The 21,587-nt window shown below is 39.3% G+C and overlaps 1 protein-coding gene across 1 annotated transcript in view; it reads right to left on the bottom strand.

Annotated features, from left to right (window-relative positions):
* The window catches only part of LOC127859618 (uncharacterized), a 77,603-nt gene extending 56,829 nt beyond the window's left edge, over positions 1-20,774 (bottom strand). The window contains exon 1 of the mRNA XM_052397121.1: positions 20,547-20,774. Within this exon, the coding sequence (XP_052253081.1) occupies positions 20,547-20,774 (228 nt within the window). The remainder of the gene's footprint in view (positions 1-20,546) is intronic.
* Positions 20,775-21,587: the final 813 nt, after the last annotated feature.

The following is a 21,587-nucleotide window of genomic DNA, read 5'->3' as shown; positions in this document are numbered from 1 at the left end:
AGAAGATGTGGCCGTTATTGTGTCAGAAGATGTTACTGTAATTGTATCAGAAGATGTGGCCGTAATTGTGTCAGATAATGTGACTGTAATTGTATCAGAAGAGGTGGCCGTAATTGTATCAGAAGATGTGACTGTAATGGTATCAGAAGATGTGGGTGTAATGCTGTCAGAAGATGAGGCCGTAATTGTGTCAGAAGTTGTGACTGTAATGGTATCAGAAGATATCGCCGTAATTGTGTCAGAAGATGTGACTGTAATGGTATCAGAAAATGTGGGTGTAATGCTGTCAGAAGATGTGGTCGTAATCGTGTCAGAAGATGTGACTGTAATGGTAACAGAAGATGTAGGTGTAATGCGGACAGAAGATGTGGCCGTAATTGTGTCAGAAGATGTGACGGTAATGGTATCAGAAGATTTCGCCGTAATTGTGTCAGAAGATGTGACTGTAATGGTATCAGTAGATGTGGGTGTAATGCTGTTAGAAGATGTGGCCGTTATTGTGTCAGAAGATGTTACTGTAATTGTATCCGAAGATGTGGCCGTAATTGTGTCAGAAGATGTTACTGTAATGGTATCAGAAGATGTGGGTGTAATGCTTTCAGAAGATGTGGCCGTAATTGTGTCAGAAGGTGTGACTGTAATGGTATCAGAAGATGTCGCCGTAATTGTGTCAGAAGATGTGACTGTAATTGTATCAGAAGATGTGCGTGTAATGCTGTCAGTAGATGTGGCCGTAATTGTGTCAGAAGATGTGACTGTAATGGTATCAGAAGATGTGGCTGTAATGCTGTCAGAAGATGTGGCCGTAATTGTGTCAAAAGATGTGACTGTAATGGTATCAGAAGATGTCGCCGTAATTGTGTCAGAAGATGTGACTGTAATGGTATCAGAAGATGTGGGTGTTATGCTGTCAGAAGATGTGGCCGTTATTGTGTCAGAAGATGTTACTGTAATTGTATCAGAAGATGTGGCCGTAATTGTGTCAGATGATGTGACTGTAATTGTATCAGAAGATGTGGCCGTAATTGTGTCAGAAGATGTGACTGTAATGGTATCAGAAGATGCCGCCGTAATTGTGTCAGAAGATGTGACTGTAATGGTATCAGAAGAAGTGGGTGTAATGCTGTCAGAAGATGTGGCCGTAATTGTGTCAGAAGATGTGACTGTTATGGTAGCAGAAGATGTGGGTGTAATGCTGTCAGAAGATGTGGCCGTAACTGTGTCAGAAGATGTTACTGTAATTGTATCAGAAGATGTGGCCGTAATTGTGTCAGATGATGTGACTGTAATTGTATCAGAAGATGTGGCCGTAATTGTGTCAGATGATGTGACTGTAATTGTATCAGAAGATGTGGCCGTAATTGTGTCAGAAGATGTGACTGTAATGGTATCAGAAGATGCCGCCGTAATTGTGTCAGAAGATGTGACTGTAATGGAATCAGAAGATGTGGGTGTAAAGCTGTCAGAAGCTGTGGCCGTAATTGTGTCAGAAGATGTGACTGTAATGGTATCAGAAGATGTCGCCGTAATTGTGTCAGAAGATGTGACTGTAATGGTATCAGAAGATGTGGGTGTAATGCTGTCAGAAGATGTGGCCGTTATTGTGTCAGAAGATGTTACTGTAATTGTATCAGAAGATGTGGCCGTAATTGTGTCAGATAATGTGACTGTAATTGTATCAGAAGAGGTGGCCGTAATTGTATCAGAAGATGTGACTGTAATGGTATCAGAAGATGTGGGTGTAATGCTGTCAGAAGATGAGGCCGTAATTGTGTCAGAAGGTGTGACTGTAATGGTATCAGAAGATATCGCCGTAATTGTGTCAGAAGATGTGACTGTAATGGTATCAGAAGATGTGGGTGTAATGCTGTCAGAAGATGTGGCCGTAATCGTGTCAGAAGATGTGACTGTAATGGTAACAGAAGATGTAGGTGTAATGCTGTCAGAAGATGTGGCCGTAATTGTGTCAGAAGATGTGACGGTAATGGTATCAGAAGATGTCGCCGTAATTGTGTCAGAAGATGTGACTGTAATGGTATCAGTAGATGTGGGTGTAATGCTGTTAGAAGATGTGGCCGTTATTGTGTCAGAAGATGTTACTGTAATTGTATCCGAAGATGTGGCCGTAATTGTGTCAGAAGATGTTACTGTAATGGTATTAGAAGATGTGGGTGTAATGCTTTCAGAAGATGTGGCCGTAATTGTGTCAGAAGGTGTGACTGTAATGGTATCAGAAGATGTCGCCGTAATTGTGACAGAAGATGTGACTGTAATTGTATCAGAAGATGTGGACGTAATGCTGTCAGTAGATGTGGCCGTAATTGTGTCAGAAGATGTGACTGTAATGGTATCAGAAGATGTGGTTGTAATGCTGTCAGAAGATGTGGCCGTAATTGTGTCAAAAGATGTGACTGTAATGGTATCAGAAGATGTCGCCGTAATTGTGTCAGAAGATGTGACTGTAATGGTATCAGAAGATGTGGGTGTTATGCTGTCAGAAGATGTGGCCGTTATTGTGTCAGAAGATGTTACTGTAATTGTATCAGAAGATGTGGCCGTAATTGTGTCAGATGATGTGACTGTAATTGTATCAGAAGATGTGGCCGTAATTGTGTCAGAAGATGTGACTGTAATGGTATCAGAAGATGCCGCCGTAATTGTGTCAGAAGATGTGACTGTAATGGTATCAGAAGAAGTGGGTGTAATGCTGTCAGAAGATGTGGCCGTTATTGTGTCAGAAGATGTTACTGTAATTGTATCAGAAGATGTGGCCGTAATTGTGTCAGATGATGTGACTGTAATTGTATCAGAAGATGTGGCCGTAATTGTGTCAGAAGATGCGACTGTAATGGTATCAGAAGATGCCGCCGTAATTGTGTCAGAAGATGTGACTGTAATGGAATCAGAAGGTGTGGGTGTAATGCTGTCAGAAGATGTGGACGTAATTGTGTCAGAAGATGTGACTGTAATGGTATCAGAAGATGTGGCCGTAATTGTGTCAGAAGATGTGACTGTAATGGTATCAGAAGATGTGGGTGTAATGCTGTCAGAAGATGTGGCCGTTATTGTGTCAGAAGATGTTACTGTAATTGTATCAGAAGATGTGGCCGTAATTGTGTCAGATAATGTGACTGTAATTGTATCAGAAGAGGTGGCCGTAATTGTATCAGAAGATGTGACTGTAATGGTATCAGAAGATGTGGGTGTAATGCTGTCAGAAGATGAGGCCGTAATTGTGTCAGAAGTTGTGACTGTAATGGTATCAGAAGATATCGCCGTAATTGTGTCAGAAGATGTGACTGTAATGGTATCAGAAAATGTGGGTGTAATGCTGTCAGAAGATGTGGTCGTAATCGTGTCAGAAGATGTGACTGTAATGGTAACAGAAGATGTAGGTGTAATGCGGACAGAAGATGTGGCCGTAATTGTGTCAGAAGATGTGACGGTAATGGTATCAGAAGATTTCGCCGTAATTGTGTCAGAAGATGTGACTGTAATGGTATCAGTAGATGTGGGTGTAATGCTGTTAGAAGATGTGGCCGTTATTGTGTCAGAAGATGTTACTGTAATTGTATCCGAAGATGTGGCCGTAATTGTGTCAGAAGATGTTACTGTAATGGTATCAGAAGATGTGGGTGTAATGCTTTCAGAAGATGTGGCCGTAATTGTGTCAGAAGGTGTGACTGTAATGGTATCAGAAGATGTCGCCGTAATTGTGTCAGAAGATGTGACTGTAATTGTATCAGAAGATGTGCGTGTAATGCTGTCAGTAGATGTGGCCGTAATTGTGTCAGAAGATGTGACTGTAATGGTATCAGAAGATGTGGCTGTAATGCTGTCAGAAGATGTGGCCGTAATTGTGTCAAAAGATGTGACTGTAATGGTATCAGAAGATGTCGCCGTAATTGTGTCAGAAGATGTGACTGTAATGGTATCAGAAGATGTGGGTGTTATGCTGTCAGAAGATGTGGCCGTTATTGTGTCAGAAGATGTTACTGTAATTGTATCAGAAGATGTGGCCGTAATTGTGTCAGATGATGTGACTGTAATTGTATCAGAAGATGTGGCCGTAATTGTGTCAGAAGATGTGACTGTAATGGTATCAGAAGATGCCGCCGTAATTGTGTCAGAAGATGTGACTGTAATGGTATCAGAAGAAGTGGGTGTAATGCTGTCAGAAGATGTGGCCGTAATTGTGTCAGAAGATGTGACTGTTATGGTAGCAGAAGATGTGGGTGTAATGCTGTCAGAAGATGTGGCCGTAACTGTGTCAGAAGATGTTACTGTAATTGTATCAGAAGATGTGGCCGTAATTGTGTCAGATGATGTGACTGTAATTGTATCAGAAGATGTGGCCGTAATTGTGTCAGATGATGTGACTGTAATTGTATCAGAAGAGGAGGCCGTAATTGTGTCAGAAGATGTGACTGTAATGGTATCAGAAGATGTCGCCGTAATTGTTTCAGAAGATGTGAATGTAATGGTATCAGAAGATGTGGGTGTAATGCTGTCAGAAGATGTGGCCGTAATTGTGTCAGAAGATGTGACTGTAATGGTATCAGAAGATATCGCCGTAATTGTGTCAGAAGATGTGACTGTAATGGTATCAGTAGATGTGGGTGTAATGCTGTTAGAAGATGTGGCCGTTATTGTGTCAGACGATGTTACTGTAATTGTATCCGAAGATGTGGCCGTTATTGTGTCAGAAGATTTTACTGTAATGGTATCAGAAGATGTGGGTGTAATGCTTTCAGAAGATGTGGCCGTAGTTGTGTCAGAAGATGTGACTGTAATGGTATCAGAAGATGTCGCCGTAATTGTGTCAGAAGATGTGACTGTAATGGTATCAGAAGATGTGGGTGTAATGCTGTCAGAAGATGTGGCCGTTATTGTTTCAGAAGATGTTACTGTAATTGTATCAGAAGATGTGGCCGTAATTGTGTCAGATAATGTGACTGTAATTGTATCAGAAGAGGTGGCCGTAATTGTATCAGAAGATGTGACTGTAATGGTATCAGAAGATGTGGGTGTAATGCTGTCAGAAGATGAGGCCGTAATTGTGTCAGAAGGTGTGACTGTAATGGTATCAGAAGATATCGCCGTAATTGTGTCAGAAGATGTGACTGTAATGGTATCAGAAGATGTGGGTGTAATGCTGTCAGAAGATGTGGCCGTAATCGTGTCAGAAGATGTGACTGTAATGGTAACAGAAGATGTAGGTGTAATGCGGACAGAAGATGTGGCCGTAATTGTGTCAGAAGATGTGACGGTAATGGTATCAGAAGATGTCGCCGTAATTGTGTCAGAAGATGTGACTGTAATGGTATCAGTAGATGTGGGTGTAATGCTGTTAGAAGATGTGGCCGTTATTGTGTCAGAAGATGTTACTGTAATTGTTTCCGAAGATGTGGCCGTAATTGTGTCAGAAGATGTTACTGTAATGGTATCAGAAGATGTGGGTGTAATGCTTTCAGAAGATGTGGCCGTAATTGTGTCAGAAGGTGTGACTGTAATGGTATCAGAAGATGTCGCCGTAATTGTGTCAGAAGATGTGACTGTAATTGTATCAGAAGATGTGGGTGTAATGCTGTCAGTAGATGTGGCCGTAATTGTGTCAGAAGATGTGACTGTAATGGTATCAGAAGATGTGGCTGTAATGCTGTCAGAAGATGTGGCCGTAATTGTGTCAAAAGATGTGACTGTAATGGTATCAGAAGATGTCGCCGTAATTGTGTCAGAAGATGTGACTGTAATGGTATCAGAAGATGTGGGTGTTATGCTGTCAGAAGATGTGGCCGTTATTGTGTCAGAAGATGTTACTGTAATTGTATCAGAAGATGTGGCCGTAATTGTGTCAGATGATGTGACTGTAATTGTATCAGAAGATGTGGCCGTAATTGTGTCAGAAGATGTGACTGTAATGTTATCAGAAGATGCCGCCGTAATTGTGTCAGAAGATGTGACTGTAATGGTATCAGAAGAAGTGGGTGTAATGCTGTCAGAAGATGTGGCCGTAATTGTGTCAGAAGATGTGACTGTTATGGTAGCAGAAGATGTGGGTGTAATGCTGTCAGAAGATGTGGCCGTAACTGTGTCAGAAGATGTTACTGTAATTGTATCAGAAGATGTGGCCGTAATTGTGTCAGATGATGTGACTGTAATTGTATCAGAAGATGTGGCCGTAATTGTGTCAGATGATGTGACTGTAATTGTATCAGAAGAGGAGGCCGTAATTGTGTCAGAAGATGTGACTGTAATGGTATCAGAAGATGTCGCCGTAATTGTTTCAGAAGATGTGAATGTAATGGTATCAGAAGATGTGGGTGTAATGCTGTCAGAAGATGTGGCCGTAATTGTGTCAGAAGATGTGACTGTAATGGTATCAGAAGATGTCGCCGTAATTGTGTCAGAAGATGTGACTGTAATGGTATCAGTAGATGTGGGTGTAATGCTGTTAGAAGATGTGGCCGTTATTGTGTCAGAAGATGTTACTGTAATTGTATCCGAAGATGTGGCCGTTATTGTGTCAGAAGATGTTACTGTAATGGTATCAGAAGATGTGGGTGTAATGCTTTCAGAAGATGTGGCCGTAGTTGTGTCAGAAGATGTGACTGTAATGGTATCAGAAGATGTCGCCGTAATTGTGTCAGAAGATGTGACTGTAATGGTATCAGAAGATGTGCTTGTAATGCTGTCAGAAGATGTGGCCGTAATTGTGTCAAAAGATGTGACTGTAATGGTATCAGAAGATGTGGGTGTTATGCTGTCAGAAGATGTGGCCGTTATTGTGTCAGAAGATGTTACTGTAATTGTATCAGAAGATGTGGCCGTAATTGTGTCAGATGATGTGACTGTAATTGTATCAGAAGATGTGGCCGTAATTGTGTCAGAAGATGTGACTGTAATGGTATCAGAAGATGCCGCCGTAATTGTGTCAGAAGATGTGACTGTAATGGAATCAGAAGATGTGGGTGTAATGCTGTCAGAAGCTGTGGCCGTAATTGTGTCAGAAGATGTGACTGTAATGGTATCAGAAGATGTCGCCGTAATTGTGTCAGAAGATGTGACTGTAATGGTGTCAGAAGATGTGGGTGTAATGCTGTCAGAAGATGTGGCCGTTATTGTGTCAGAAGATGTTACTGTAATTGTATCAGAAGATGTGGCCGTAATTGTGTCAGATAATGTGACTGTAATTGTATCAGAAGATGTGGCCGTAATTGTGTCAGAAGATGCGACTGTAATGGTATCAGAAGATGCCGCCGTAATTGTGTCAGATGTTGTGACTGTAATGGAATCAGAAGGTGTGGGTGTAATGCTGTCAGAAGATGTGGACGTAATTGTGTCAGAAGATGTGACTGTAATTGTATCAGAAGATGTGGGTGTAATGCTGTCAGAAGATGAGGCCGTAATTGTGTCAGAAGGTGTGACTGTAATGGTATCAGAAGATATCGCCGTAATTGTGTCAGAAGATGTGACTGTAATGGTATCAGAAGATGTGGGTGTAATGCTGTCAGAAGATGTGGCCGTAATCGTGTCAGAAGATGTGACTGTAATGGTAACAGAAGATGTAGGTGTAATGCTGTCAGAAGATGTGGCCGTAATTGTGTCAGAAGATGTGACGGTAATGGTATCAGAAGATGTCGCCGTAATTGTGTCAGAAGATGTGACTGTAATGGTATCAGTAGATGTGGGTGTAATGCTGTTAGAAGATGTGGCCGTTATTGTGTCAGAAGATGTTACTGTAATTGTATCCGAAGATGTGGCCGTAATTGTGTCAGAAGATGTTACTGTAATGGTATCAGAAGATGTGGGTGTAATGCTTTCAGAAGATGTGGCCGTAATTGTGTCAGAAGGTGTGACTGTAATGGTATCAGAAGATGTCGCCGTAATTGTGTCAGAAGATGTGACTGTAATTGTATCAGAAGATGTGGGTGTAATGCTGTCAGTAGATGTGGCCGTAATTGTGTCAGAAGATGTGACTGTAATGGTATCAGAAGATGTGGTTGTAATGCTGTCAGAAGATGTGGCCGTAATTGTGTCAAAAGATGTGACTGTAATGGTATCAGAAGATGTCGCCGTAATTGTGTCAGAAGATGTGACTGTAATGGTATCAGAAGATGTGGGTGTTATGCTGTCAGAAGATGTGGCCGTTATTGTGTCAGAAGATGTTACTGTAATTGTATCAGAAGATGTGGCCGTAATTGTGTCAGATGATGTGACTGTAATTGTATCAGAAGATGTGGCCGTAATTGTGTCAGAAGATGTGACTGTAATGGTATCAGAAGATGCCGCCGTAATTGTGTCAGAAGATGTGACTGTAATGGTATCAGAAGAAGTGGGTGTAATGCTGTCAGAAGATGTGGCCGTTATTGTGTCAGAAGATGTTACTGTAATTGTATCAGAAGATGTGGCCGTAATTGTGTCAGATGATGTGACTGTAATTGTATCAGACGATGTGGCCGTAATTGTGTCAGAAGATGCGACTGTAATGGTATCAGAAGATGCCGCCGTAATTGTGTCAGAAGATGTGACTGTAATGGAATCAGAAGGTGTGGGTGTAATGCTGTCAGAAGATGTGGACGTAATTGTGTCAGAAGATGTGACTGTAATGGTATCAGAAGATGTCGCCGTAATTGTGTCAGAAGATGTGACTGTAATGGTATCAGAAGATGTGGGTGTAATGCTGTCAGAAGATGTGGCCGTTATTGTGTCAGAAGATGTTACTGTAATTGTATCAGAAGATGTGGCCGTAATTGTGTCAGATAATGTGACTGTAATTGTATCAGAAGAGGTGGCCGTAATTGTATCAGAAGATGTGACTGTAATGGTATCAGAAGATGTGGGTGTAATGCTGTCAGAAGATGAGGCCGTAATTGTGTCAGAAGGTGTGACTGTAATGGTATCAGAAGATATCGCCGTAATTGTGTCAGAAGATGTGACTGTAATGGTATCAGTAGATGTGGGTGTAATGCTGTTAGAAGATGTGGCCGTTATTGTGTCAGACGATGTTACTGTAATTGTATCCGAAGATGTGGCCGTTATTGTGTCAGAAGATGTTACTGTAATGGTATCAGAAGATGTGGGTGTAATGCTTTCAGAAGATGTGGCCGTAGTTGTGTCAGAAGATGTGACTGTAATGGTATCAGAAGATGTCGCCGTAATTGTGTCAGAAGATGTGACTGTAATGGTATCAGAAGATGTGGGTGTAATGCTGTCAGAAGATGTGGCCGTTATTGTTTCAGAAGATGTTACTGTAATTGTATCAGAAGATGTGGCCGTAATTGTGTCAGATAATGTGACTGTAATTGTATCAGAAGAGGTGGCCGTAATTGTATCAGAAGATGTGACTGTAATGGTATCAGAAGATGTGGGTGTAATGCTGTCAGAAGATGAGGCCGTAATTGTGTCAGAAGGTGTGACTGTAATGGTATCAGAAGATATCGCCGTAATTGTGTCAGAAGATGTGACTGTAATGGTATCAGAAGATGTGGGTGTAATGCTGTCAGAAGATGTGGCCGTAATCGTGTCAGAAGATGTGACTGTAATGGTAACAGAAGATGTAGGTGTAATGCGGACAGAAGATGTGGCCGTAATTGTGTCAGAAGATGTGACGGTAATGGTATCAGAAGATGTCGCCGTAATTGTGTCAGAAGATGTGACTGTAATGGTATCAGTAGATGTGGGTGTAATGCTGTTAGAAGATGTGGCCGTTATTGTGTCAGAAGATGTTACTGTAATTGTTTCCGAAGATGTGGCCGTAATTGTGTCAGAAGATGTTACTGTAATGGTATCAGAAGATGTGGGTGTAATGCTTTCAGAAGATGTGGCCGTAATTGTGTCAGAAGGTGTGACTGTAATGGTATCAGAAGATGTCGCCGTAATTGTGTCAGAAGATGTGACTGTAATTGTATCAGAAGATGTGGGTGTAATGCTGTCAGTAGATGTGGCCGTAATTGTGTCAGAAGATGTGACTGTAATGGTATCAGAAGATGTGGCTGTAATGCTGTCAGAAGATGTGGCCGTAATTGTGTCAAAAGATGTGACTGTAATGGTATCAGAAGATGTCGCCGTAATTGTGTCAGAAGATGTGACTGTAATGGTATCAGAAGATGTGGGTGTTATGCTGTCAGAAGATGTGGCCGTTATTGTGTCAGAAGATGTTACTGTAATTGTATCAGAAGATGTGGCCGTAATTGTGTCAGATGATGTGACTGTAATTGTATCAGAAGATGTGGCCGTAATTGTGTCAGAAGATGTGACTGTAATGTTATCAGAAGATGCCGCCGTAATTGTGTCAGAAGATGTGACTGTAATGGTATCAGAAGAAGTGGGTGTAATGCTGTCAGAAGATGTGGCCGTAATTGTGTCAGAAGATGTGACTGTTATGGTAGCAGAAGATGTGGGTGTAATGCTGTCAGAAGATGTGGCCGTAACTGTGTCAGAAGATGTTACTGTAATTGTATCAGAAGATGTGGCCGTAATTGTGTCAGATGATGTGACTGTAATTGTATCAGAAGATGTGGCCGTAATTGTGTCAGATGATGTGACTGTAATTGTATCAGAAGAGGAGGCCGTAATTGTGTCAGAAGATGTGACTGTAATGGTATCAGAAGATGTCGCCGTAATTGTTTCAGAAGATGTGAATGTAATGGTATCAGAAGATGTGGGTGTAATGCTGTCAGAAGATGTGGCCGTAATTGTGTCAGAAGATGTGACTGTAATGGTATCAGAAGATGTCGCCGTAATTGTGTCAGAAGATGTGACTGTAATGGTATCAGTAGATGTGGGTGTAATGCTGTTAGAAGATGTGGCCGTTATTGTGTCAGAAGATGTTACTGTAATTGTATCCGAAGATGTGGCCGTTATTGTGTCAGAAGATGTTACTGTAATGGTATCAGAAGATGTGGGTGTAATGCTTTCAGAAGATGTGGCCGTAGTTGTGTCAGAAGATGTGACTGTAATGGTATCAGAAGATGTCGCCGTAATTGTGTCAGAAGATGTGACTGTAATGGTATCAGAAGATGTGCTTGTAATGCTGTCAGAAGATGTGGCCGTAATTGTGTCAAAAGATGTGACTGTAATGGTATCAGAAGATGTGGGTGTTATGCTGTCAGAAGATGTGGCCGTTATTGTGTCAGAAGATGTTACTGTAATTGTATCAGAAGATGTGGCCGTAATTGTGTCAGATGATGTGACTGTAATTGTATCAGAAGATGTGGCCGTAATTGTGTCAGAAGATGTGACTGTAATGGTATCAGAAGATGCCGCCGTAATTGTGTCAGAAGATGTGACTGTAATGGAATCAGAAGATGTGGGTGTAATGCTGTCAGAAGCTGTGGCCGTAATTGTGTCAGAAGATGTGACTGTAATGGTATCAGAAGATGTCGCCGTAATTGTGTCAGAAGATGTGACTGTAATGGTGTCAGAAGATGTGGGTGTAATGCTGTCAGAAGATGTGGCCGTTATTGTGTCAGAAGATGTTACTGTAATTGTATCAGAAGATGTGGCCGTAATTGTGTCAGATAATGTGACTGTAATTGTATCAGAAGAGGTGGCCGTAATTGTATCAGAAGATGTGACTGTAATGGTATCAGAAGATGTGGGTGTAATGCTGTCAGAAGATGAGGCCGTAATTGTGTCAGAAGGTGTGACTGTAATGGTATCAGAAGATATCGCCGTAATTGTGTCAGAAGATGTGACTGTAATGGTATCAGAAGATGTGGGTGTAATGCTGTCAGAAGATGTGGCCGTAATCGTGTCAGAAGATGTGTCTGTAATGGTAACAGAAGATGTAGGTGTAATGCGGACAGAAGATGTGGCCGTTATTGTGTCAGAAGATGTTACTGTAATTGTATCCGAAGAATTGGCCGTAATTGTGTCAGAAGATGTTACTGTAATGGTATCAGAAGATGTGGGTGTAATGCTTTCAGAAGATGTGGCCGTAATTGTGTCAGAAGGTGTGACTGTAATGGTATCAGAAGATGTCGCCGTAATTGTGTCAGAAGATGTGACTGTAATGGTATCAGAAGAAGAGGGTGTTATGCTGTCAGAAGATGTGGCCGTAATTGTGTCAGAAGATGTGACTGTAATGATATCAGAAGATGTCGCCGTAATTGTGTCAGAAGATGTGACTGTAAAGGTATTAGAAGATGTGGGTGTAATGCTGTCAAAAGATGTGGCAGTAATTGTTTCAGAAGATGTGAATGTAATTGTATCAGAAGATGTGGGTGTAATGCTGTCAGAAGATGTTGCCGTACTTGTGTCAAAAGATGTGACTGTAATGGTATCAGAAGATATGGTCGTAAGGCTTTCAGAAGATGTGGCCGTAATTGTGTCAGAAGACATGACTGTAATGGTATCAGAAGATGTGGGTGTAATGCTGTCAGAAGATGTGGCCGTAATTGTGTCAGAAGATGTGACTGTAATGGTATCAGAAGATGTCGCCGTAATTGTGTCAGAAGATGTGACTGTAAAGGTATCAGAAGATGTGACTGTAATGGTATCAGAAGATGTCGCCGTAATTGTGTCAGAAGATGTTAATGTAATGGTATCAGAAGATGTGGGTGTAATGCTGTCAGAAGATGTGGCCGTAATTGTGTCAGAAGATGTGACTGTAATGGTATCAGACGATTCCGCCGTAATTGTGTCAGAAGATGTGACTGTAATGGTATCAGAAGAAGTGGGTGTAATGCTGTCAGAAGATGTGGCCGTAATTGTGTCAGAAGATGTGACTGTAATGGTATCAGAAGATGTGGGTGTAATGCTGTCAGAAGATGTGGCCGTAATTGTGTTAGAAGATGTTACTGTAATTGTATCAGAAGATGTGACCGTAATTGTGTCAGATGATGTTACTGTAATTGTATCAGAAGAGGTGGCCGTAATTGTGTCAGAAGATGTGACTGTAATGGTATCAGAAGATGTCGCCGTAATTGTGTCAGAAGATGTGACTGTTATGGTATCAGAAGATGTGGGTGTAATGCTGTCAGAAGATGTGACCGATATTGTGTAAGAAGGTGTTACTGTAATTGTATCAGAAGAGGTGGCCGTAATTGTGTCTGATGGTGTGACTGTAATTGTATCAGAAGAGGTGGCCGTAATTGTGTCAGAAGATGTGACTGTAATGGTATCAGAAGATGTCGCCGAAATTGTTTCAGAAGATGTGACTGTAATGGTATCAGAAGATGTTGGTGTAATGCTGTCAGAAGATGTGGTCGTAATTGTGTCAGAAGATGTGACTGTAATGGTTTCAGAAGATGTCGCCGTAATTGTGTCAGAAGATGTGACTGTATTGATATCAGAAGATGTGGGTGTAATGCTGTCAGAAGATGTGGCCGTAATTGTGTCAGAAGATGTTACTGTAATTGTTTCAGAAGATGTGGCCGTAATTGTGTCAGATAATGTGACTGTAATTGTATCAAAAGAGGTGGCCGTAATTGTGTCAGAAGATGTGACTGTAATGGTATCAGAAGATGTTGCCGTAGTTGTGTCAGAAGATGTGACTGTAATGGTAACCGAAGATGTGGGTGTAATGCTGTCAGAAGATGTGGCCGTAATTGTGTCAGAAGATGTGACTGTAATTGTATTAGAAGAGGTGGCCGTAATTGTGTCAGAAGGTGTGACTGTAATGGTATCAGAAGATGTGGGTGTAATGCTGTCAAAAGATGTGGCCGTAATTGTGTCAGAAGATGTTACTGTAATTGTATCAGAAGCGTTGGCCGTAATTGTGTCAGATAATGTGACTGTAATTGTATCAAAAGAGGTGGCCGTAATTGTGTCAGAAGATGTGACTGTAATGGTATCAGAAGATGTTGCCGTAGTTGTGTCAGAAGATGTGACTGTAATGGTAACCGAAGATGTGGGTGTAATGCTGTCAGAAGATGTGGCCGTAATTGTGTCAGAAGATGTGACTGTAATTGTATTAGAAGAGGTGGCCGTAATTGTGTCAGAAGGTGTGACTGTAATGGTATCAGAAGATGTGGGTGTAATGCTGTCAGAAGATGTGGCCGTAATTGTGTCAGAATATGTGACTGTAATGGTATCAGAAGATGTGGGTGTAATTGTGCCAGAAGATGTGACTGTTATGGTATCAGAAGATGTGGCCGTTATTGTGTCAGAAGATGTGGCCGTAATTGTGTCAGAAGATGTGACTGTAATGGTATCAGAAGTTGTGGCCGTAATTGTGTCTGAAGATGTGACTGTAATGCTATAAGAAGATGTTGCCGTAATTGTGTCAGAAGATGTTACTGTTATGGTATCAGAAGATGTGGGTGTAATGCTGTGAGAAGATGTGGCCGTTATTGTGTCAGAAGATGTGACTGTAATGGTATCAGAAGATGTGGGTGTAATAGTGTCAGAAGATGTGACTTTAATGGAATCAGAAGATGTTGGTGTAATGCTGTCAGTTGACATGCTGATAACCTCCTTTGTTTGTGTACCTACAAGGTATACATAAATCGCATTTAGCTAATCGACGTCGTTGCCACACATGTTATTAATATTAGAATGTAGTATCAAACTTACCAAAATTGTTTTATTTGGTGTATGACCAACTCTAATAGTGTTGACATTTAACAAATTAAAAAAACAAGGAATTCACAATCCTTAGGACATAAAATACAAAAGGATGCTGATGCTTTTTAAATTCAAATGTTTAAACGAGTTTTACTTTATTTCAATAAATAATGAATGAATAACAACAACACGTTTCATGTCGTTAAACATGCATAAAATAACTGAATTGTTAAACCTTTATTTAGCGTATGTCGTAGATTGTCTAAATTTTAAACGAAGTCTTTCAATTATTTTTACCTAATTATACTTAATAAACTTAAGTTAACTTAAATATTAAACTTAATAAACATTTTTTAAATGGATTAACGCCGTTTGCAGCTTTGTTACGCACAACAAGGAAAAAATATATATATATGAACCGCGCTCTCTGAAAAACAACAACGGTTTAATGCATGTGCATAAAGTGTCGTCCCAGACTAGCCAGTGCAGTCCTCACTGGCTAATCAGGGACGACACTTTCCGCCTTAACTTTATTTATGCAAAGAAGAGACTCTCTTGAAACGGAAAATATCATAAAAGCGGAAAGTGGGACGACACTTTACGCACATGCATTAAACCCCTTGGTCACAGAGCACGGCCCATATAAGATACAGTCATCTTAATCATTAAAGCGATACATGGGCATATCATTATGTAAAAAGTAAGTAAGGTAGTTAGTTATTCAATTATTATTTTAATGGTGTTGTAAAGACTTTTTTAAAATAAATATCTTAAAATGAATGTTGTAATCATTTAAAATTGACATGTTTCATGCTTTTTGGTATGAAAATTAAAACCATATTAACTTCTGTATTACATAGTGCAGTGATATAAAATCGACGTGCTTTCGTACGATATAAAACATTTTTTTTAATAATTCCTATATCAAATTAAGAGTGTAGCCTGCATAACGCAGTGTTGCAAAGCGCAAACTTATACCCAAATTTCGAAACTTTATACAATTATACAATGTCAAACGAGTTTTTTTACGTTTCGATGTATGACTGCCATTTATAAAGGTAATTTGAGTAAAACTTTACAAAGCAGGAAGACGAATATTAATCTCTTTAGAATCTGTACAAATATGTTTTCGTCTCGTTCTACTGTTACATGGTTTGTGGTTGACGTTTATTTTTGCCATTAAAGCCATTCGCGAACACATTGAATCTTAGGCAAACAAACATTCTGTGCTGCAGATAAAACTAAACTGTCGTACAATTTTCTTAGTAAAGGTCATCCATTTTAACCTGAGTTTCTATGTTATTTTTATTTGGACCAATAAACGCGTGAGCAATTTAAACAGTGCGCGAAAACCGGTGTTCAACGGCATATGAGACATCGCGTGAAGTGCACAGGCTTACTGGGACAATCAATATTTGGTTTGCTTTCATCTGAGGTAACATTGATTAGTAACACGTTAGAATTGGTTTGTGTTCCGTTTGAATCGGCGTAGTCGCCCTGAATGTGTTCCAGCACTCCTATACATTTTACTAGACGCTTGGAAGAAGGAAATCGAAAGCCCTCGATTTAAGTAGGGCAACCGGTCATTCCAGAACAAGCCCCGACATAAAGCTTTAGCCTTCGACATCGCGTTTCCTTATTACAGGGGTACGGAGAAGGTCGGAATAGTGTTTCCTTACTTAGATCATATTGTTATTACATCGGACTTAGTCGTAACCGCTTAAGTTATTTTAACATTAAGGTTTTAATATTGTTTATGTACGTTAAAAAACTTGAACATTTGTGGGCATATTTTGGATCAAGGTAGTTTTGTATTATCAAGGTGTATGTTGTTTGTATGTATGTTTTTGCAAATATTTAATCTTTTGAGTTGTTAAACGTTTGCCAATGCCCAGTGAAATGGTTTAGTTTGTATAGATTGCCTTAAGTAAATAGTCATATTCGACTCAGTATTGTAACAATTCTTACGTTATTATATGACGTTGTTTGTTAGCGACTGTGTTTCAACATTATCTGGGAATGAAAGCGTCACGCTTGTGTTGATCTTCTAAGTTCCATGAAATGAAAAATAATTGTTATAAAAACACACGAGTACCTTTTTACACATACTGATTTTGAACAATTCTATACTGATTTTCACTCCCATTTTCTGAAAAATGCCACTCATCAACGAACATCAAAGACAGTAAATTGTGTGCGTGGGTGCCGTTTTATAAAAGATTAAACGATAAATTGAGTTACAACTTTAATTTCAGTTTTTAAGCATATATTTTTGCGTAATGTTTAGTTTGAAACGAAATCTCGATAAGGAAATGGGTTTCGTGTTTCGTTTTATTATTATAACATTCAAAATTACTCTAAAGACATCACTTTGGTTTTTATATATTTTGTTTTAGTGTTGGTTATTTTGAATTGAAAATATGAACTAATATTTATTTAAATTCGTATTTTATGCCGTCAAATTAAAAACGAAAAACGGACAGAGGGATTATTCACGAATCATATTAATCTGTAATATTCTTTTTAAAAATCATATTGAATATTTTAACCAGATTTAAATTTGGCGAGTGATGCGTCCGTGTTTTGTATCAACAATAATTGAATAGATTTGTCATTGGCATCATCTTAAACAGCCATAGCAGCACCTTCATTATATATATATATATATATATATATATATATTTTTTTTTTTATAGAACCACCATCATCTTTATTATTGCCAGCGCCATCATAATCACAATAATCTTCATCGGTATTATAATTGTTATAATATAATTTGTTGTTTTAATAGTTGTTATTCGGAACTCTCCAGTCTGAGTTTTTCCGATATTTGAGCACGCGCGGTAGGTACAAACAAAAGCTGACTAGCATATTTTAAAAGAGATGGATTCAATAAATTCTCTTATCGCTGAATAGTAAACACCACTTTTTCTGCTCAAACGTTCGTTATATAGATGATAAAAAATACCACGATTTAATCATATTTCTTTACATGCACTAATCTCAACCGTGTTTAATGTGTAGGAATACTATGTAACACGATAGAATGCTGCATGAACTTGTACACAGCTTCGGTCACATAACACTGTCATTGCATATATTGTGCGTTGGCCGGGGCATTCAGTTTAATGGAAGTTTGTCAACGAAACTACCAAGACATCGACTCCATCGTATACATGTTTATATATTATACTATTCAAATATATTTAAAATCATACAGACAAGTACAACACAACACAAATCTTACTATCCTCAGTCCATTCGTAGTATTATAACTAATATATCGTTCCATATCAGTTGGATATTTATATGTCTATTGATTTAGCTATATTGTGATACTTTTCTTTAATCTAATCTAAAAAGTAAAGAAAATTATTCGCTAAAGACAAAGACCTTAAGATTAGAAGACACATCACTAAAGAGCTTTACCATACATTAATTAATATATGCTATATCTATAAAGCTGGCCGAAAAAACAAGAACGTCAATAATGTTTTTCGGAATAAATATTGCATATGTCAAGCCGTTTGTATAGGTTCCTTCATTACCATACAGCTGACAAAGTCTGTTTTTCATGTTTTTTAAGGATGTGAGCTACTGGACCCATTCGTTTAGGGGGCTGTACATCTGAACGGTGTATGCACACTGTATTAAACGTTTGACATACATGTATGTCAGTGTTTAGATTTGTTATGTGTAATTATTGATAATAATAGTAATAGTAATAACAACAAAAGACTTGAATGTTGACATTTCATAAAAGAAACGCTACTGTCGTTTAAATACGTATATAATTTATCCACTACGGATATCGACGTTACTGGGCATTACTGTATTAATGACAATGTTTGTACTTCCCGCGCGTGCTCAGAAATCGGAAAAACCAACAGCGCGCGAGTTCCGAGTTAAATCTATTGAAAACAAAATTCTAGAAAGAAATATAGTTTTAAGTGTTTTATTATAATTATATTATTATGCGATAGCATGCATTGACTACATTGCTGTATCGCAGACAGCGAACAGGGAAGTGATGAAGAAGATGTACTAAAAAGAAAAAGCGATGACCACAGGCAGCAGATTGAAGGCCTATAGCACTCTCAAGACCCTCACAAAGATCCGTTCAGCTCTAGGCAAGTGGTTGAGCAGAGACTAATGGGAACATCTTAACCGAGAGTGACACAGTCCTCAACAGATAAAAGACAATTGCAGTGACATAAATAACTACCTGCTTCAATCAGACCCAAGTCTCCTTAAGAACGAGCCCTGACCAGAAGCCGACGACGAAGGTCTGACCATACTAAAGGAAAGGTTGAAGGAGACATTGCTCAGTTTTGAGGGTGTAAAATCCCCGGGTGTGAACAACGACGCTCCCGAGCTAATTAAGCACGGAGGAGAGACAAAGACTGCAGCAATTATGACACTATGCTAGAAGACCTGGGACGAAAAAAAATGGCCAAACGGTTTTGACCTAGTCTCTGGTTATATCACCTACCAAAAAGGGGCAACTTTAAGCTTCTAGAAAATAACCGCACGATCAGTATCATCAGCAAAGAAACGCTACATTTGATCATCATCCGACTGAAAGAAGACTGGTGGAAGAACAGACTGGATTCAAAGCCAGAGAAGCACAGTGGGATTCATCGTCAACTACAGAGTCATCAATCAGAAACAGGTGCTACACCAACTTGAGCTCTTCAACAACTTTATCGATCCTAATACAGCTTTCGACCGCGTGTGGCATGATGGCCCATAGCATGTTCTCAGAGGATTCTAAACCTACGAAGGTCTGGTGCAAATCATCCAAGAACTCTATGAAAAAACGCCAGCGGCGGAGTACTTCACGATGCACATATGGGTGACTTCTTCAGGAAATAAGTAGGCGTTCTCCACCGTCCTGTTAAACATTTTATGTCAGAAGATCTTGCAAGAGACTCTCATAGACCAACACAACTGAATCTCCATCAGTGGCAGACATTCACACACAAACACTTTAAAGGGGCAGGGGCATATAGGATTGAGGTCAGCACGACGAGGTCAAAGATCATGGTGAGCACCACGAACACCACCAGTTCAGACACCACAATAAAGATCATTAGAATGGCAAGATGCAGGAAGAAGTTATAAACTTCTAGTGCTTGGTAGCAACCTTTAAATGATGGTACCTGAACCGCGGAGGTCTAAATAAGAACTTCCTAGTCGAACGCAGCGATGACTAGAATTTCGTAGGCTTTTGGTTTAAGTCGAGACATGCGGTTATGTCCATGCGAACATTTATTTAGTTTTGTTACATAGGTGAAATCGTATGATACAATGACACCTGCATAAACAATGCGAGAAAATTAAGTCTAATATAAGTTAATTTCAAGATCGACGTTGTTTACTGTCCGCTTACAGCGATATATTGTGGATTTTGAAAACAATAATTTGTTTAGCTATTTTAAAAAGATAAATACAATATAAAAAAGAGCGAAACAATATAATGCAAAAATACATAAACATGGCAGAGCGACATCACCTTAGTTTATGTTCACGTTTTTGCCCAGGTGTTAAATATATAAAAAAGAATCCCAAATAAATGTGCAGAGTTTAGCAGAATATGCACAAAACATAATATACACACAAAAAACGTACAGGATATACAGGGACGACACTTTCCGCCAAAAATAGATTTTTGCTCAGATGATACTTTCTTTAAACATAAAATACAGTGGAACCCCTCTAACCCGGACACTCCCGGTACTGAGAGGAAATTCCGGTTTAGAGGGGAAATTCACTATTTTGCTTTCATAGGGTCAATTACATATAATATCCTAATGCGGAAAAAATACTTTCAGGAAATTTTAATAGTTAATTTATGTATAACATGACAGTGAATTAGCCCTAACAATACAAAACCAGTCCCATACAAGTTTGTTGATCTTTTCAAATTTCAACTAATTGTTAAACGGACTTTTGTTGTGTGAAGAGTTGTTTTCCCAATGAGCTATGTACATATATTTTTTTCGCACGATAATCCCGATCGTCGACTTTCTTACCCCATATTTCCCTAGCAGCATCCAGAGTGTAGGTTCAGGCAATATCTCTGACTCTTTTAGCAGCATCCAGAGTGTAGGTTCAGGCAATATCTCTGACTCTTTTAGCAGCATCCAGAGTGTAGGTTCAGACAATATCTCTGACTCTTTTAGCAGCATCCAGAGTGTAGGTTCAGGCAATATCTCTGACTCTTTTATCAGTTTGATTTTGTCTTCTAGAGACAATTCCATGCGACTAAGGTTAGGAGGTTCGGATATTTTTAGTCTTAGTTATCTTAATTGATTTGAAAATCTAAATGAATGTTTTAATGCAACTGCTTCAGCAAATTACCATTTTTTATATGACACTAATTAACAATTGTAATAAACAAAATTAAGCTTATTAAAATGTAGCACGGCTTCCTACATCAAAAACAAAACACACTAAAGACCCTATGTGTGTTATCAGTAATTATAATCAGTATAATCACTTCAAATGATCGATATGTACCGTACATGCCAAGTCTCTTGAAATCACTTTGCAATTTTTACAAATTGTACAATTTTCGACAACCTTTATTTGTTGCACACGTCTTTAATCTGCTATTCACAAGTTTTTGGCTGTAGGTCTGAGGTGCAATATATCGGTCCTGACCGGTTTAGAGAGATAGAATTACATATGGTATGAACAAATTTTGATCCAAAGTATGACCGGTATTCGGAATCGAGGGGATTCCGGTCTTGAGGAGGTATTTCAAGCATGATTTTATAATGGGAAAAAATGGGAATGGATAATTAGTCCGTTTTAGCGAGGATTACGGTATAGAGAGGATCCGGTTTAAATAGTTTCCACTGTATCATAAAAGCGGATAGTGTCGTCCCCGATGAGCCTGCGCGGACTGCACATGCTAATATGGGGCTACACTTTACACAAATGCACTAAGCCCCATTTTCACAGAGCACGGCTTAATTGAATTGCATAGAGTCTTCCTAATCTCCACTATTTTATGGAATTTCTAGAAATAAGTTGCATTGCAATAATTATTGAAACTAACTTCAACATTT

The sequence above is a fragment of the Dreissena polymorpha genome, chromosome 15 (genome assembly GCF_020536995.1).
Source record: "Dreissena polymorpha isolate Duluth1 chromosome 15, UMN_Dpol_1.0, whole genome shotgun sequence".
Classification (NCBI taxonomy): domain Eukaryota; kingdom Metazoa; phylum Mollusca; class Bivalvia; order Myida; family Dreissenidae; genus Dreissena; species Dreissena polymorpha.
This window is presented reverse-complemented; position numbering and strand designations above follow the sequence as displayed.